At 39.0% G+C, this 14419-nt stretch overlaps 1 protein-coding gene across 1 annotated transcript in view; it reads right to left on the reverse strand.

Moving 5' to 3' along the window:
* STXBP5L (syntaxin binding protein 5L) overlaps positions 1 to 14419 on the reverse strand; it is a gene marked incomplete at its 3' end in the record, with an annotated part of 214250 nt that overhangs the window by 126115 nt on the left and 73716 nt on the right. The window contains exons 9-10 of the mRNA XM_079766307.1: positions 13653 to 13776; positions 9332 to 9410 (exon numbers count right to left, since the gene is read on the reverse strand). Of these exons, the coding sequence (XP_079622433.1) occupies positions 9332 to 9410; positions 13653 to 13776 (203 nt within the window). The remainder of the gene's footprint in view (positions 1 to 9331; positions 9411 to 13652; positions 13777 to 14419) is intronic.

Here is a 14419-nt window from a genome sequence, read left to right on the forward strand (position 1 = left end):
TTACACAGGAGAACAAAAGTCTTTCCTGTCCCAAAATATCTCACCCAACAATTTACTATTTTTCCATTTTTCTTTTACTGAATATACATTTTCACCATTAAAATTATTAATGAATCAGTCTTAAGATGTTGAGGTGGGGGAAAGGGAAAGGCAGTGAGGTAGGAGGGAGGTGAAGGGGTCACTGACTCAAAAAGACATCCTCATATATAGTACTAGAGGCCCAGTGCATGATTGAATCATGCACGTGTAGGGTCCCCTACACGCTTTCGCTTTTGGAGGTGGAGCTGGGTGCCTGTCTGCTGGTGTACCAGGCCTTTCAGAAGCCTCTGGCTCGGCGGAGGCTTCTGAAAGGCCTGGTGCCGGAGCAGACAGGCACCCAGCTCCCACGCTTTTGATGGTCTGCGGCCGCTGAGGGGGGCTACCCTGCTGTTGAGAGGCGCAGGGGGCGGGACTCCCGCCCCCTGCGCCTCTCAACGGCCGCTGAGGGGGGCTGCCGCGGACACCTGGCTACCCTGCCGTTGAGAGGCGCAGCTGGGTGTCCGCGGCAGGCCCCCTCAGGGGCCGCGGATCTGGCCGTTGAGAGGCGCAGGGGGCGGGACTCCGCCCCCTGCGCCTCTCAACAGCAGGGTAGCCCCCCTCAGTGGCAGCGGATCCATGCCTCTCAATGGCCGGATAGGCCACCCTGAGTCCCACCCCCCAGCCTCCCGCCGCCCAATCGTGGGCGTAGTGGAGTGATGGTAATTTACATGTTACTCTATTATTAGATAGGATTAGTTGGTTCCCAAACTTTAAATTACTAAATATAGGCTATGTTAGTTTTTTTCACATTAACCAGTTTGCATGTTGGGTCCCAAATCTCAAAAAGAAAAAAGAGGCAAGTTTCAATATGAAATAAAATGTGACAGTGGCAAACCCAAAATGGTAGGAGGTAACATGAAAATTCTATGCAATGGAGTTTCTGTGGAAAAAAGTTATGATAAACAGACGGAGAAAACTAATGTGTAAGGGAAAAATAATTCACCAAAAAGAAATGTGATCTTATTCTCAATTTTACTTAGTGCCAGCCAGTTCTATTTATCTTATAAAATTAATGTCAAACAATTTTTTAATTCTTGGTTAACTGCAAGATACAATTAGATAATAGAGTGGGAATGAGATGACTATAAGATATCATAGCTATTAGAAAGTTATTAAATAGCTTCATAATTTTTCACTTTTCTCCAATACCTATATCTCTAATATAGGTATATAAAAGAAAATAAGTGATGATATGAAGTATTTTCAATAAGTAAATGTCAAACAGAAAATACTCTTGTTAATTATTTTTGAAAAGAGCTAAGTACTTTTAGTGTACTAAATTCTTTGAGAATACATGCTTCTCTAAATAATTCACTTCCATCCATCCATCCAATAAACTGAAGGAACTACTTTTTCTAGAAATCACTTTATAAAACTTCCCTTTCTCTTCTGGTTTGTATTGTACATAGTATCAAACATAACCAATAGAACATTTGCTAATTTTATGCTGGCTATATACAACAACAACAACAAAAACATTTAATAAGTTGCCATCAAAGCCTATATATAAAATACCTGTACTAATTTTTATTTATAATTCTGTCAATATTTTGACAAAAATATTTGAGTTGCAAGCTACACAAGCAATAATGCTCTAATTTATTTTCCTTGAGTCCTGCATCAATTGACCTGAGTTAGTCTTTCCCCAGTAATTTGACATAGTAAATTACTCACCTACTAATAGTGGTAGTAAGAAACATTTTTGTTCTTTCTATAAATTACACATATATTATTAAGAAGATTTCTCCAGATTTAAAAATAATTTCTAATGAAATGAGTATGGGTTTCTGTATCTTTGTTTGTTGGTTGCTTTGTTTCACATCAGGCATCATGACTTGGAGAACATAGTACCTTTTCATACATATTGACCTTAATATCTGTTCAAATATTGATAAAGGTCCTAACTATTTACTTATTTCCATGTAAAAGTGAATTTACTCTCATCTCCTAGTACTAATCTAAACATAGATCAGAAGCAATTTACTCTCCCTCTTTTTTGTAAGCACATTGCAAAATATGTCCTTTTTTCTAAAAAAAATTGTATTTATTTATTTTCCCATCACCATTTTGCTCCCTATACTCTCCTCAACCTCAACCACCTCCCCTGTCCTTTTTAATATTGAAAGAGAGCAAATCAGTTTTGCTCTCATTATGACTCTGCATCAGAAAATATTGGGTATAAACTTAATTATACATGTACTTCTTTGTAAACTACTGAATGATTGAATAAAAAGTTATTTACTCAGGAAAATGCTCAGGGAACCACTCATAGATAATTGCATTAGAAACTTAATTATCGCAGTAAATCCTCATAAGTATTACCCTCATTTTATTAATGAGGTTAAATAACTAAGCAGAAAACCCAAAAGAAAACTGAGGTCAGTCAGACTTCTAAACCTGTTCTCCTAAACAGTGGTCTGTAGTGCCTGTAGTAATGAATAGCTACAATTTACTGAATGATTACCATGCACATCTTATATAATAAAAGCCTAATATGCAAATCGACCAAACCGTTGAAGGACTGGTGGAACAACCGGTCGCTATGACATGCACTGACCACCAGGGGGCAAACACTCAATGCAGGAGCTGCCCCCAGCCCGCAGGCCCCAGGCAAGGCATGGTGGGTGCCAGTGGGGCCCCCCCGATCGCCCCGCTGGTCACCCCACAGAGGGAGGCGACCAGTGGCAGCAGCGGGGGGGGGGGGGGGGCGCAGGGCCAGGTGCCAGCGGGGGCCCCCAATTGCCCCACCAGTGGCCCCACACATCGTCCCTGATTACCGGCCCGGTCTAGGGACCCTACCCATGCACTAATTTCATGTACCAGGCCTCTAGTTGGTAATATATCGGCATATACTGTGCTGTGTGTACATATAAAGTAAAATTTATGTAATCCTCAAAACTCTATAATTCTCAGCCCTAATGAGGAAAGTATTATCAGCTCCATTTTATAGATGAGGAGTCTGGGATTAATGCAGATTAAATGACTTGTTAGCTTAAAGTAGCTAGTGCATGGAAGGACAAAGATTCAAATCCAGACTCCAAAGTCCATGTTTTTCATTTTTAGTCTAATGTTTCTCAAACTGTAGAATACAACTTAATAGATATTTGGCAAAAAAAAAAAAGTTAATAATTTGACACTTGCAAACCATATCTGCCCTTTGAAATTTTATAATTCATGCCATATGTTAAAGATTCTGAGAAATCATAAAGAATCCAATTTACTTTTATATAACCCAGAATTTCTCAAATTTCTTAAATTTATTTGATTACAGATTCCTTTCTTCCATGAATACAATCAGTGATTAAAAGGGACACATTTGGTAAATGCTGTACCATACTAGTAAATATCTTCTTTTACTAATACAAATGCATCCTGGGTTATTATAAAGGAAATTAAAATTTATATAATTTACAGTGTTTTTATACATAAGGAAAACATTAATAAAACTTAAAAATTATCAATGCACACAACTTGGGTAAATTTCAAAGGTATTATGTTGGTGAAAGCAGCTAGGCTCCCCTGGTCAGTATGGCTCAGTTGGTTGGAGCATCATCCCATACACTGAAAGGTCTTGGGCTTGATTCTGATCAGGGCACATATCCAGGTTTCGGGTTCAATCCCTGGTCGTGACACATACGGAAGGCAACCAATCGATGTTTCACTCTCACATTGATGTTTCTCTCTATCTTCCTCTTTCTCTAAGATCAATTAAAAAAAAAGCTAGATGCAAAAGGTTACATAATATATAAATGCATTTATATGACATCTTGAAAAGCTAAAACCACAGAGATGGAGAACAGATCAGTGGTTGCCAGCAGTTAGGAGTTGGGGAAAGGTGTGACTATATAAGGGATAGCATGAGAGTTTTGGGAGTGGGAAATGCTATGTATTCTTATTGTGATGGTGATTTTGAGAATTTATACATATGTTAAAATCCATAGACCTACACCAAAATAAAAATATTTAACTGTATAATTTGAAATATAATAAAGAAAAAAGCATTAACATGTTGCCTCAATGAAGGCAACAGGATTAACAATAAATTGTGTAACATAATATAATATTTATTCAATTATAACATTCATTAAGTATTTATGATGTTCAGGTATTGCGTGAAGAACTTGACATGTATTTTTAAAATTTAATCCTTATAATACCCCAATGAGAGAGCTACTATTATTATTCCTACTTAACAGATGGGTATACTGGGCCTGGAGAACTTAACTACACATGAAGTCTATCAATAGGTGGCCATAAAAGGAAGGGATTAAAACAGTAGCAGAAAGTAATTTTTATTTAACCATAGAGAACCTGATAATAGTAGCATTACAGAGATCAATATTCCTATTTTTGAAGGGTATAAAATTATTATGCCTAGAGGCCATTATGGCTGGAGTGCCAGTAGGGAAATTGGTGATTGGAGACCAACAATTTCTGAGCAGAATGATTATTCATCCCTAGAAATGTAAAGCAAGTCTGTGAACAGGCTGGTTTCAGATTAAAATAGGCAGAAAATATACTCCTTACATCTGCTACCTATGCAGTCCTTTAAAGGCCCTATTGCTGCAGCATAAGTAGTAGAGCTCTTCTTAAAGTTCCTGCTCTTGTCACAGCCATCCCAATTTTTTATTTCACAAAGTTTCTACTTTATACCAGAACTAGAGGCCCGGTGCATGAAATTTGTGCACTGGGGAGGGGGGGTTCCCCTCAACCCAGTCTGCGCCCTCTCACAGTCCGGGAGCCCTTGGGGGATGTCCGACTGATGGCTTAGGCCTGCACCCCATAGACATCCTTAGCACTGCCATGGAAGCGAGAGAGCCTCCCGCCACCGCCACTGCACTCGCCAGCCGTGAGCCCGGCTTCTGGCTGAGCAGTGCTCCCCCAGTGGGACCGCACTGACCACCAGGGGGAAGCTCCTGTGTTGAGCGTCTGCCCCCTGGTGGTCAGTGTGCCGCTTGGTCAATTTGCATATTAGCCTTTTATTATATAGGATGGGAGTGGATAGATAGCTATTTATTTCCATGTCCAATGTCCACACTATGGCCCATTTTTCTATTTCAATACATCTCAGAACTCTTAATATCAGTGCTCCTCTGCTTTTTAGTCTCCTTTTCTAATATAGTAACAATGTACTTAACTATACAATAAGTAGGATGATAATAATTATGATTAACAATACATATGTAATTATTTTACATTAGAAATCTGAAGAATTACTTCTACACAAAGTTGGATTACCATTACTAGAACAAATCGTTAATTTAGGAGCAGTTGAATAGTTTAGAAATGGGATGTCTATAATGATGACAGTAATAATTTGTTTTTAAGAAATCCACTATGTGCCATTCATAAAACTTATGACATTACAAATTTCATGCATAATTTCATTAATTTTCATAAACATCACAAGTAAATCAAAGTCAATTAAAAATTTCAAGGTCATATAGATATCTTACTCTATAAGCCAATGATCTTAATCATTACTTTACACTACCTTGATTTGAATTCTTGATCTCCATCTTCACCCTTTTTCTCCCTTTGCCTGTCATCCTATCTTCCCTTTTTAGTACAATCTCAGGATTTCAAAAGGAAAGCCAAGAAGAAATTCACTGATTTCTCTCTTCACTATTCTCCCCACTCCCTCTTGGCAGGTTTAGGTACTCTTTTGCTATGCTCTCATAGCATATTCCTCTAAAAGCACTTCACCTGTTATATGGAAAGCACAAGTTTATGGCCTTACTTCTGCTACTAGACCATAACAGATTCAAAATCAGCCAGTATTCTCTTTCATTTTAGTACACCAAACAAATTGCACAAGTATACACATACTAGAGGACTGGTGCACAACATTTGTGCACTGGGGGGGAGGGGGCGGTCCCTCAGTCTGGCCTGCACCCTTTTGCAATCCAGGAGCCCTCGGGGAGCAGGCCTAAGCCGGCAGTCAGACATCCTTAGCACTGCCACGGAGGCGGGAGAGGATCCCGCCACTGCTGCTGCACTTGCTAGCTGTGAGCCGTCAGCCCGGCTTCTAGCTGAGCGGTGCACCCCTGTGGGAGTGCACTGACCACCAGGGGGCAAATCCTACATTGAGCATCTGCCCCCTGGTGGTCAGTGCGCATAATAGTGACCAGTCATTCCACCATTTGGTCTATTTGTATGTTACCCTTTTATTATATAGGACTAGAGGCCCGGTGCACGAAATTCATGCCCCGGGGGAGGGAGGTCCCCTCAGCCCAGCCTGCACCCTCTCCAATCCAGGACCCCTCAGGGGAGGTCTGATTGCTGGTTTCGGCCTGATCCCAGAAATCAGGCCGAAACTGGAAGTTGGACATCCCTCTCACAATCTGGGCGCTGGCTCCTAACTGTTCACCTGCCTGCCTGCCTGATCGCCCCTAACTGCCCCCCCCCACCAGCCTGATCACCCCTAACTGCCTCTGCCTGCCAGTCTGATTGCCCCTAACTGTCCCCCCTGCCAGCCTGGTCACCCCTAACTGCCTCCCCCACCGCCCTGGTCGCCCCTCACTGTCCCCCCTCTGCCAGCCTGGTCACCTGTCACTGCCCCCTCCGCTGGCCTGGTCGCCCCTCACTGCCCCCCTGCTGGCCTGGTCACTCCACACAACCTGCTGGTCAGTCGTTTGGTCGTCCCTCACTAACCCATGCCTGCTGTTTGGTTGTTACTGTGAGGGCGTCATGACTAATTTGCATGTTACCCTTTTATTAGTATAGACTAGAGGCCCGGTGCATGAAATTCGTGCACGGAGGGGGGTTGTCCCTCAGCCCAGCCTGTACCCTCGCCAATATGGGACCCCTCAAGGGACATCCCTCTCACAATCCAGGACTGCTGGCTCCCAACTGCTTGCCTGCCTGCCTTCCTGATTGCCCCTAACCACTTCTGCCTGCCAGCCTGATCACCCCCTAACCACTTTGCTGCCAGCCTGTTTGCCCCCAACTTCCCTCCTCTGCCGGCCTGGTTACCCCTAACTGCCCTCTCCTGCAGGGTTGATCACCTACAACTGCCCTCCCTTGCAGGCTTGGTCCCTCTCAACTGCCCTCCCTTGCAGGCCGGGTGCCTCCCAACTGCCCTCTCCTGCTGGCCATCTTGTGGTGGCCATCTTGTGTCCACATGGGGGCAGGATCTTTGACCACATGGGGGCAGCGATATTGTGTGTTGCACTGATGATCAATCTGCAGATTACTCTTTTATTAGATAGGATAGAGGCCTGGTACAGGGGTGGGGGCCAGCTGGTTTGCCCTGAAGGATGTCCCTGATCAGGGTGGGGTTCCCTTGGGGCGTAGGGCAGCCTGAGCAAGGGGCCTGTGGTGGTTTGCAGGCGGTCCACGCCCTCTGGCAACCCAAGCAGAGGCCCTGGTATCTGGAATTTATTTTCCTTCTACAATTAAAACTTTGTAGCCTGGAGCGGAGCCAAGCCTGGGGCTCCCTCCGAGGCTGCAGCCATTTGTGTTGAGGTTATAATTGAAACTTTGTTGCCTTAAGCGGGTGTGCCCGGCCAGGGTGTGCAGAAAGCTTTGCTTCCCCTGTTGCCGCCAGCAACCCTGGCCTGCTCTCTCAAGCTCCATTCTGCCGCCATTTGTTTGAATTTGTTTACCTTCTATAATTGAAACTTTGTAGCTTGAGTGGAGGCTTAGGCCTGGCCAGGGCAGGCAGAAAGCTTGGTTTCCTCTGTTACCTAAGAAACCTTGCTCTCTGTGGCTGTAGCCATCTTGGTTTGGGTTAATTTGCATACTCGCTCTGATTGGATGGTGGGTGTGGCTTGTGGGTGTGTCGGAGGTATGGTCAATTTGCATATTTGTCTATTATTAGATAGGATGTTTTATAGAAGCTTTATATATATAAATAAAATATATATACATAAGCTAACTGGTTAAAATTACCACAATTTTTATACTATTAAGTCTTTATAATAGTAGGTATAAACAAACATTAAATGTACCTATGATGCCAAGAAAACATTCTAGTGTGAGCATATAAGTAACACAAGATAGGATTATCCAATTTAGAGTAAAAATAAAATTAAAGTTTAAGCAAGATTTGGAATTATGGTAATTCTGGATGAATATATTGCCACTAAAAATTATTGCAAGTAAAAAGAACATTGTTGATGTATAGGATATGGCTGCTATATATACACAAGAGAATTTTAAGTATTCTTTAATTTTCTATATATTAAAATTTAATACTATTTTATTATGCTAATGAACATTACTGGTTATCTTTTAAACAAACAATAATCTTTCCAATTTCAGAGTATAAAAACCTAAAGTACAGAGGCTTGGTTATGTACTTACTTATTTCATGTGCAATACCAATAGGTAAATAGCTCTTCTTAATAATGCTAAATGACTGCTACTTGTAATGTACCTAGCCAAAAGCCCTACATTGTTAAAATTAATGTATATAATACTCATCTGACTATTCATAAAAAATTAAAATAATTAAGTTGTTATTTGTAATCTATCTACATATAAAAGGCTAATATGCTAAGTGTCCCTCCCTCCGTCCGATTGGTCACTATGATGCACAATGACCACCAGGGGGCAGACACTCAACACAGGAGCTGCTGAGCTGCAGTGACTTGGCAGCGGCGGTTCTCGGGTGACGCACCCTGAAACCAGAGAGGAGGGAACCCGATTCCTTGCAGGGCCACGCGATTCCACCGTTGGCCGTGTGTTAAGTTGTTGCTGGGGCACTGTTGGCCCTGAATCTGGTTTACTGCACACTTGCATTTGCATTCCACACCCTGTATGACAGCAACTTTGCAGAGTCCCTCTCACACTTCGGGACCCCTCGGGGGATGTTGAAGAGCCCATTTCGGTCTGATCCCCGCAGGCCAGGCTGAGGGACCCCGCCTGCTTGGAGGGACCCCACTCACTCTGCAGACCCCTTTGGAGCCCCAGTGCCACCCCAGGTGGGGCCGCCGGGAAGGGACCTCGGGAGGTTGGCTCTAGTGCATGTCTGGCCCATCTTGCCCAGTCCCACCCCGCTGGCCACCTTCTAATTAATTTCCTTTCAATGTGCACAAACCCATGCACCAGATCACTAGTATTCATAATAATGATCATCATATATATGCTTATTAAACAATAAGAAATCTGTTATCGTTAATGGAAAGTATTCAGCCAGATAATATAATTATGTAAAACTTTAAACAATACACCAACATTAAAAGTTATCTGCCTTTCTTGTCTCTGTTATTGCATATTTTCCCATATTCCCCAAAGTAAAAGTGCATACCTGTTTCTACAGGTCTTGTATTCTACTTTAAGTATTGGTTTACAAGATTCAGATTTTCTTCCTTCTCTTTGACTTTTTCCTAAAGAAAGAAAAAGAATTTTATTAAATCTGATTTAAATTCTACTAGTCCATGAGAATTAAAAAGTGTGACTAAAGGAATATAAAGAAAATAATAATGTAATATGTGTTTTTCCCAATAGGATAAACACATGTCTATGTAGCCTAACATTTTTGTTGAATTTGTAAACAATTTATTGAATCCTTATACTTGACTGCTATATAGTCAATAAAGTTATATGTAAACTTATCAAATTTATATTGTTTTACAATCTACATGTATAAGTATAGTCTTATGTAAGGTTATTTTAATTATTTAAGTTCCTTTTTTAAAAAATCCTCAATCAAGGATATGATTTTATTGATTTTAGAGAGAAAGGAAGGGAGAGGGAGAGAAACGAGAGAGAAGAGAGAAGAGAGAGAGAGAGAGAGAGAGAGAGAGAGAGAGAGAGAGAGAGAGAGAGAGAGAGAGAAAGGAAACATTGATGTGAAAGTGAAACACTGATTTGTCACCTACTACACATGCCCTGACCTGAGATCAGATCTGCAACCCAGATCAAATCTGTGCCCTAACTGGGAATTGAACCTGTGACCTTTTGGTGTATCAGACAACACTCCAACCAACTGAGCCACACCAGCCAGAGCTAATTATTTAAGTTTCAAGATAAAATAAACAATCTTTACATTGAAAGCACACATATATATTTATGCACAAAATGAAATGTATTATTATGAAGATCCATTTTATAATACAAGCAAACCCCATTCATATGCAAAAAACATGCTATTCAAAGTTTACAGACTATCAATATCATTGCATTTTCATTAACTTCATTTAAAGGACAGTTCATTAGATGATAAACACAGGTAGTATGTTTCATGATTTTAAAAAGTAAATTTAATGATGTATTCTATTGGCATACAACAAAAATAGTGGTTTCTTGTAGGGGAAAGATTATGTTGTTTAGATTTTATAAGATTTTTTTGTTTTTGTTTTTTAAATATATTTTATTAATTTTTACAGAAAGGAAGGGAGAGGGAGAGAGAGTTAGAAACATCGATGAGAGAGAAACATCAATCAGCTGCCTCCTGCATACCCTCTACTGGGGATGTGCCCACAACCAAGGTACATGCCACTGACCAGAATCGAACCTGGGACCCTTGAGCCCACAGGCCGATGCTCTATCCACTGAGCCAAACCGGTCAGGGCTAGATTTTATAAGATTTTGAATAAAGAATCAGAAAGTATGAAATGGAAACAAAGCTACTTCTGCATTATTTTTAAAAATATATTTTTAATGATTTCAGAGAGAAAAGGAGAGGGAGAGAGAGAGCTAGAAACAATAATGATGAGAGAGAATCATTGACTGGCTACCTCCTGCATGACCCCTACTGGGGATGTACAACCCAGGTATGTGCCTTTGACCAGAATCAAACTCAGGACCCTTCAGTCCACAGGCCAACGCTCTATCCACTGAGCCAAACCAGCTAGGACTACTTCTGCTTAACTACTTATCTTTCTATTTATGTTTTTGTTTATATTATGTCTCATTTTAATAAAATTGACATTTTTAGATGATTTACACATTTTTTATTTTAAGTACCCTTATTTATTCTTGTATTGCCACAATTGTTTATAGACACAGATACCTATTATAAGTAGGTGTTTACATGCATATATGTTTAAGTTTTCAGGATAGCTTTAGAAAGGCACAGCCAAATCCAAATAGGATGTCAAGATAGTTATATTTAATATGTTTAAAGGGTAGGGTATTAGCATAAAACATGCTGTATCTGCTCCATGGCATATTTTCTAAAATTGCTTTTTCTTTTACCCTATGTCAATAAGGAGGCAACTAATAATAAAATATTGGTCATAATCATTCTCATTTAAAAAAGATTATATGTAAAAAGTAACTGCTGACATAATATGTAAATCGTGATGCCTTACAAAGAGACAACTCTGGCTCAAGACTCACACTGAACAGTGGTCTTGGGGGGTGAGGAATATCTGGTCAGTGGTTACTGGTTTGGGTAATGAGTGGAATAAGAGAACTGAAGGCAGCAAGAGCCAGGAAAGAGACCCATCCTTTACACAGTGATGTCTTTTTTAGCCAGTGCTTCTTTAATAATCACCAAGCCGTTAATTAACCACAGCAGTATATTTTACAGTTGTTTATACATCTGGAAGCAATTACTATTTTTCAACCAATACACATCAGTATTATGCACCAATTTTAATAGAAAAGATATCTAATTAATTAATGTTTTACTTCAATTTCCAACTCCAAAATTATTTTTTGGGTGAAGGATTTCTGCTTTAATTATATTTGTTGCCTGTCAGTAATTGAAGTAGCTTAAATGTCATAGTGTATAAAACACCATAATAAAAAATTGCATTTATTGATACTCCTTATGCTCAGAGTACTGTACTAATTGTCAGGGTCCAAAGAAATAACTGACCACCTAGAAGCTTAAATTTTACTAAATTAATCAAAACAAATATAAAAATGACAATATGAGATACCATAGACAAATCACGTGTCTAACTCATAGGTAAAAAGGAGAATTATAATAGGGATTAGAAAATACTTCAAACTGAATATTAACAAAAATTACATATTATTAATGAAATTAAATATAAAATTTATAGGATACAGTTGAAGTAGTACTTAGAGAAAATTTTTTATTTTAGAAAGTAAAAATAGCTGAACCAGAAGGAAACAAACTGAATCCAAAGAATATAGATAGATATGACAATGGAGGCCTCTATTGTTGAAATCACTGACACTGGCTTCACTATGTTATAGTGAGGCAGCAGGAATTTAATTTTATGTATATGTTATGAGAGATGCAGATGCTAATGTTTCCAACAACTTGTGAACAGAACTTCATTTCTTTTAAAAACAGAATTATAGAAAAACCCAAACTGATAAAATAAATATAGATATGGTAAAATATATGAAAGTATCAGTTACCCAGTCAAGCCAAAAAGAACTTGTATCAAAGTTGACTGGTGAGAATGTAAGTAAATAGAAAATGTATGAATAAGCCATATCACACATTTGCAAATAAAAGTTAAAATGGTGGGGAGAGTTGATGGGGAGGAGAACTTATCATAGAAACAAATAATTAAACCTGAGTAGATGTATAGCAAATATGTATCCAAAAGTTTCCATAACAGCAATCTTTTTATTTTAATTTTTAATTTTTATTGATTTCAGAGAGAAAATGAGAGGGCAAAAGAGATAGAACCATCAATGATGAGAGAGAATCATTGATTGGCTGCATCCTGCATGCCCCCTACTGGGGATCGAGCCTGTAACCCAGGCATGTGCCCTTGACCGGAATCGAACCTTCAGTCCACAGGCTGACACTCTATCCACTGAGCCAAACCAGCCCAGGCACAGCAATCTTTAAATAAAGCATCTCATGTAAGTGTCTAAATTTAAAGTAATCTCTAAGTAAAGCACTTCAGATTAAATGTATTAATCATCTGCAGATGGAACATGCAGCTGTGGTACAAAACATGGCAGATTAACACAAGATGAAATAATTCCATATTGTGATTTATAAGTCATCCATTATTTTAAAAAACCACTGTTTTCTAAATGCTACACTTTATAAATGCTCAGAAACTATAAAATAGAATGTGTTCGGTTAAATGGTAGGTTTTGACCTCTCTATTCTAAGAAACAATCAACACTTTGAGGTAAACATAGAATTCTGATCACCAATATTCTTGAAAATAATATGGTCATCTGAATCAAAGATAGGTGGACATGCCCAACATAAATGCTAAGTATGCTTTTCAATGAGGAAGATAAAATAAATACAACCTATAATAATACCACAGTCCTCATAATTTAGTGGAACCAAATGGCAGAAATGGAAATAAATGTAATAACTAGAAAACAACAGATAGGAATTAGGTCTGAAAGTCAGATCTAGGTAATGCCATTCTCCTTAACACTTAAAAACTGGCCAAATATCCTTTATTATCTCCTCTGTTGCAGATATATCAACCATCCATTATCCAATTTTTGGTTGGAAAGGTCTATATAAGTATCACTTACTAAGTAGGAAAGTGGATAGACAGGAAGTTTGGAACATAATGTGGGGGGTCTGAATGAGGTATAAAAGAGGTATTTAGAATCAGAAGCTATGTCCTATTGCTTCTTTCTACCAAACACATTGATACCACCTCTTTAAATCAAAGCACTATAATTCTATAGTTTATTCCTTTTGAAAGCATACATCTTACCATGTGGAATTGTGATCTGGAAAGGACGGCTTGGGTTTTTCAGGTTCCATAAAGTCAAGCTACCATCTGAATGGCTGCACATGAACTGTCTGCCCTCATGATGCCAATCAATTGAATGAATAGCCTATGGAATAACAATTAAACAAGTAGAGTGAGAGAAAGTTGATATTATATCATTCTATATTTCAAAGAAAAATTATTGACATAAAATTATTATAGCAATAACACTTAAGAAACATATATAATTTTTCTGACCCAGATTATACTATCTTTGATTCATCCCTTTATGGGCTTATAAAAGGGTACAAAAACTCATCTCCTGAGATAAATAAAAGTTAAGTAAATTTTCTAACATCATTAGATCCCACAACTTGTTATCAATTCTACATCCTCCCTGTATCTTATAATGTTTCTTTGAAAAATTGTTTACATAGAAGTAAAAGAAAGGTTATCTGAAGATGATTTCTGGTAAGGTAGTGGGCTAGTTCCACTTAAAGTAGCTAATTTAAAAAACAATTTACATAAGAGCCACCATCTCTTATGATGAGTCAGATCAATGGGAAGTACTTTATGTACATTATTTCATTTAATCCTATAAAAAAGTATTATTTTTTCAAATTTACACATGGGAAAATAGGCCTAGAGAGATTGAGGTACTTGCTCAGGTCACACAACTCAAAGCTCAGGTCTATCTAACTAAAAAACCCATATTCAATCATTGTAGTACCATATTGCCTCTAACATAAAAAATTTAAATTGATTTAAGG

Source organism: Cnephaeus nilssonii (assembly GCF_951640355.1).
Source record: "Cnephaeus nilssonii genome assembly, chromosome: 3".
In the NCBI taxonomy this organism is placed as follows: domain Eukaryota; kingdom Metazoa; phylum Chordata; class Mammalia; order Chiroptera; family Vespertilionidae; genus Cnephaeus; species Cnephaeus nilssonii.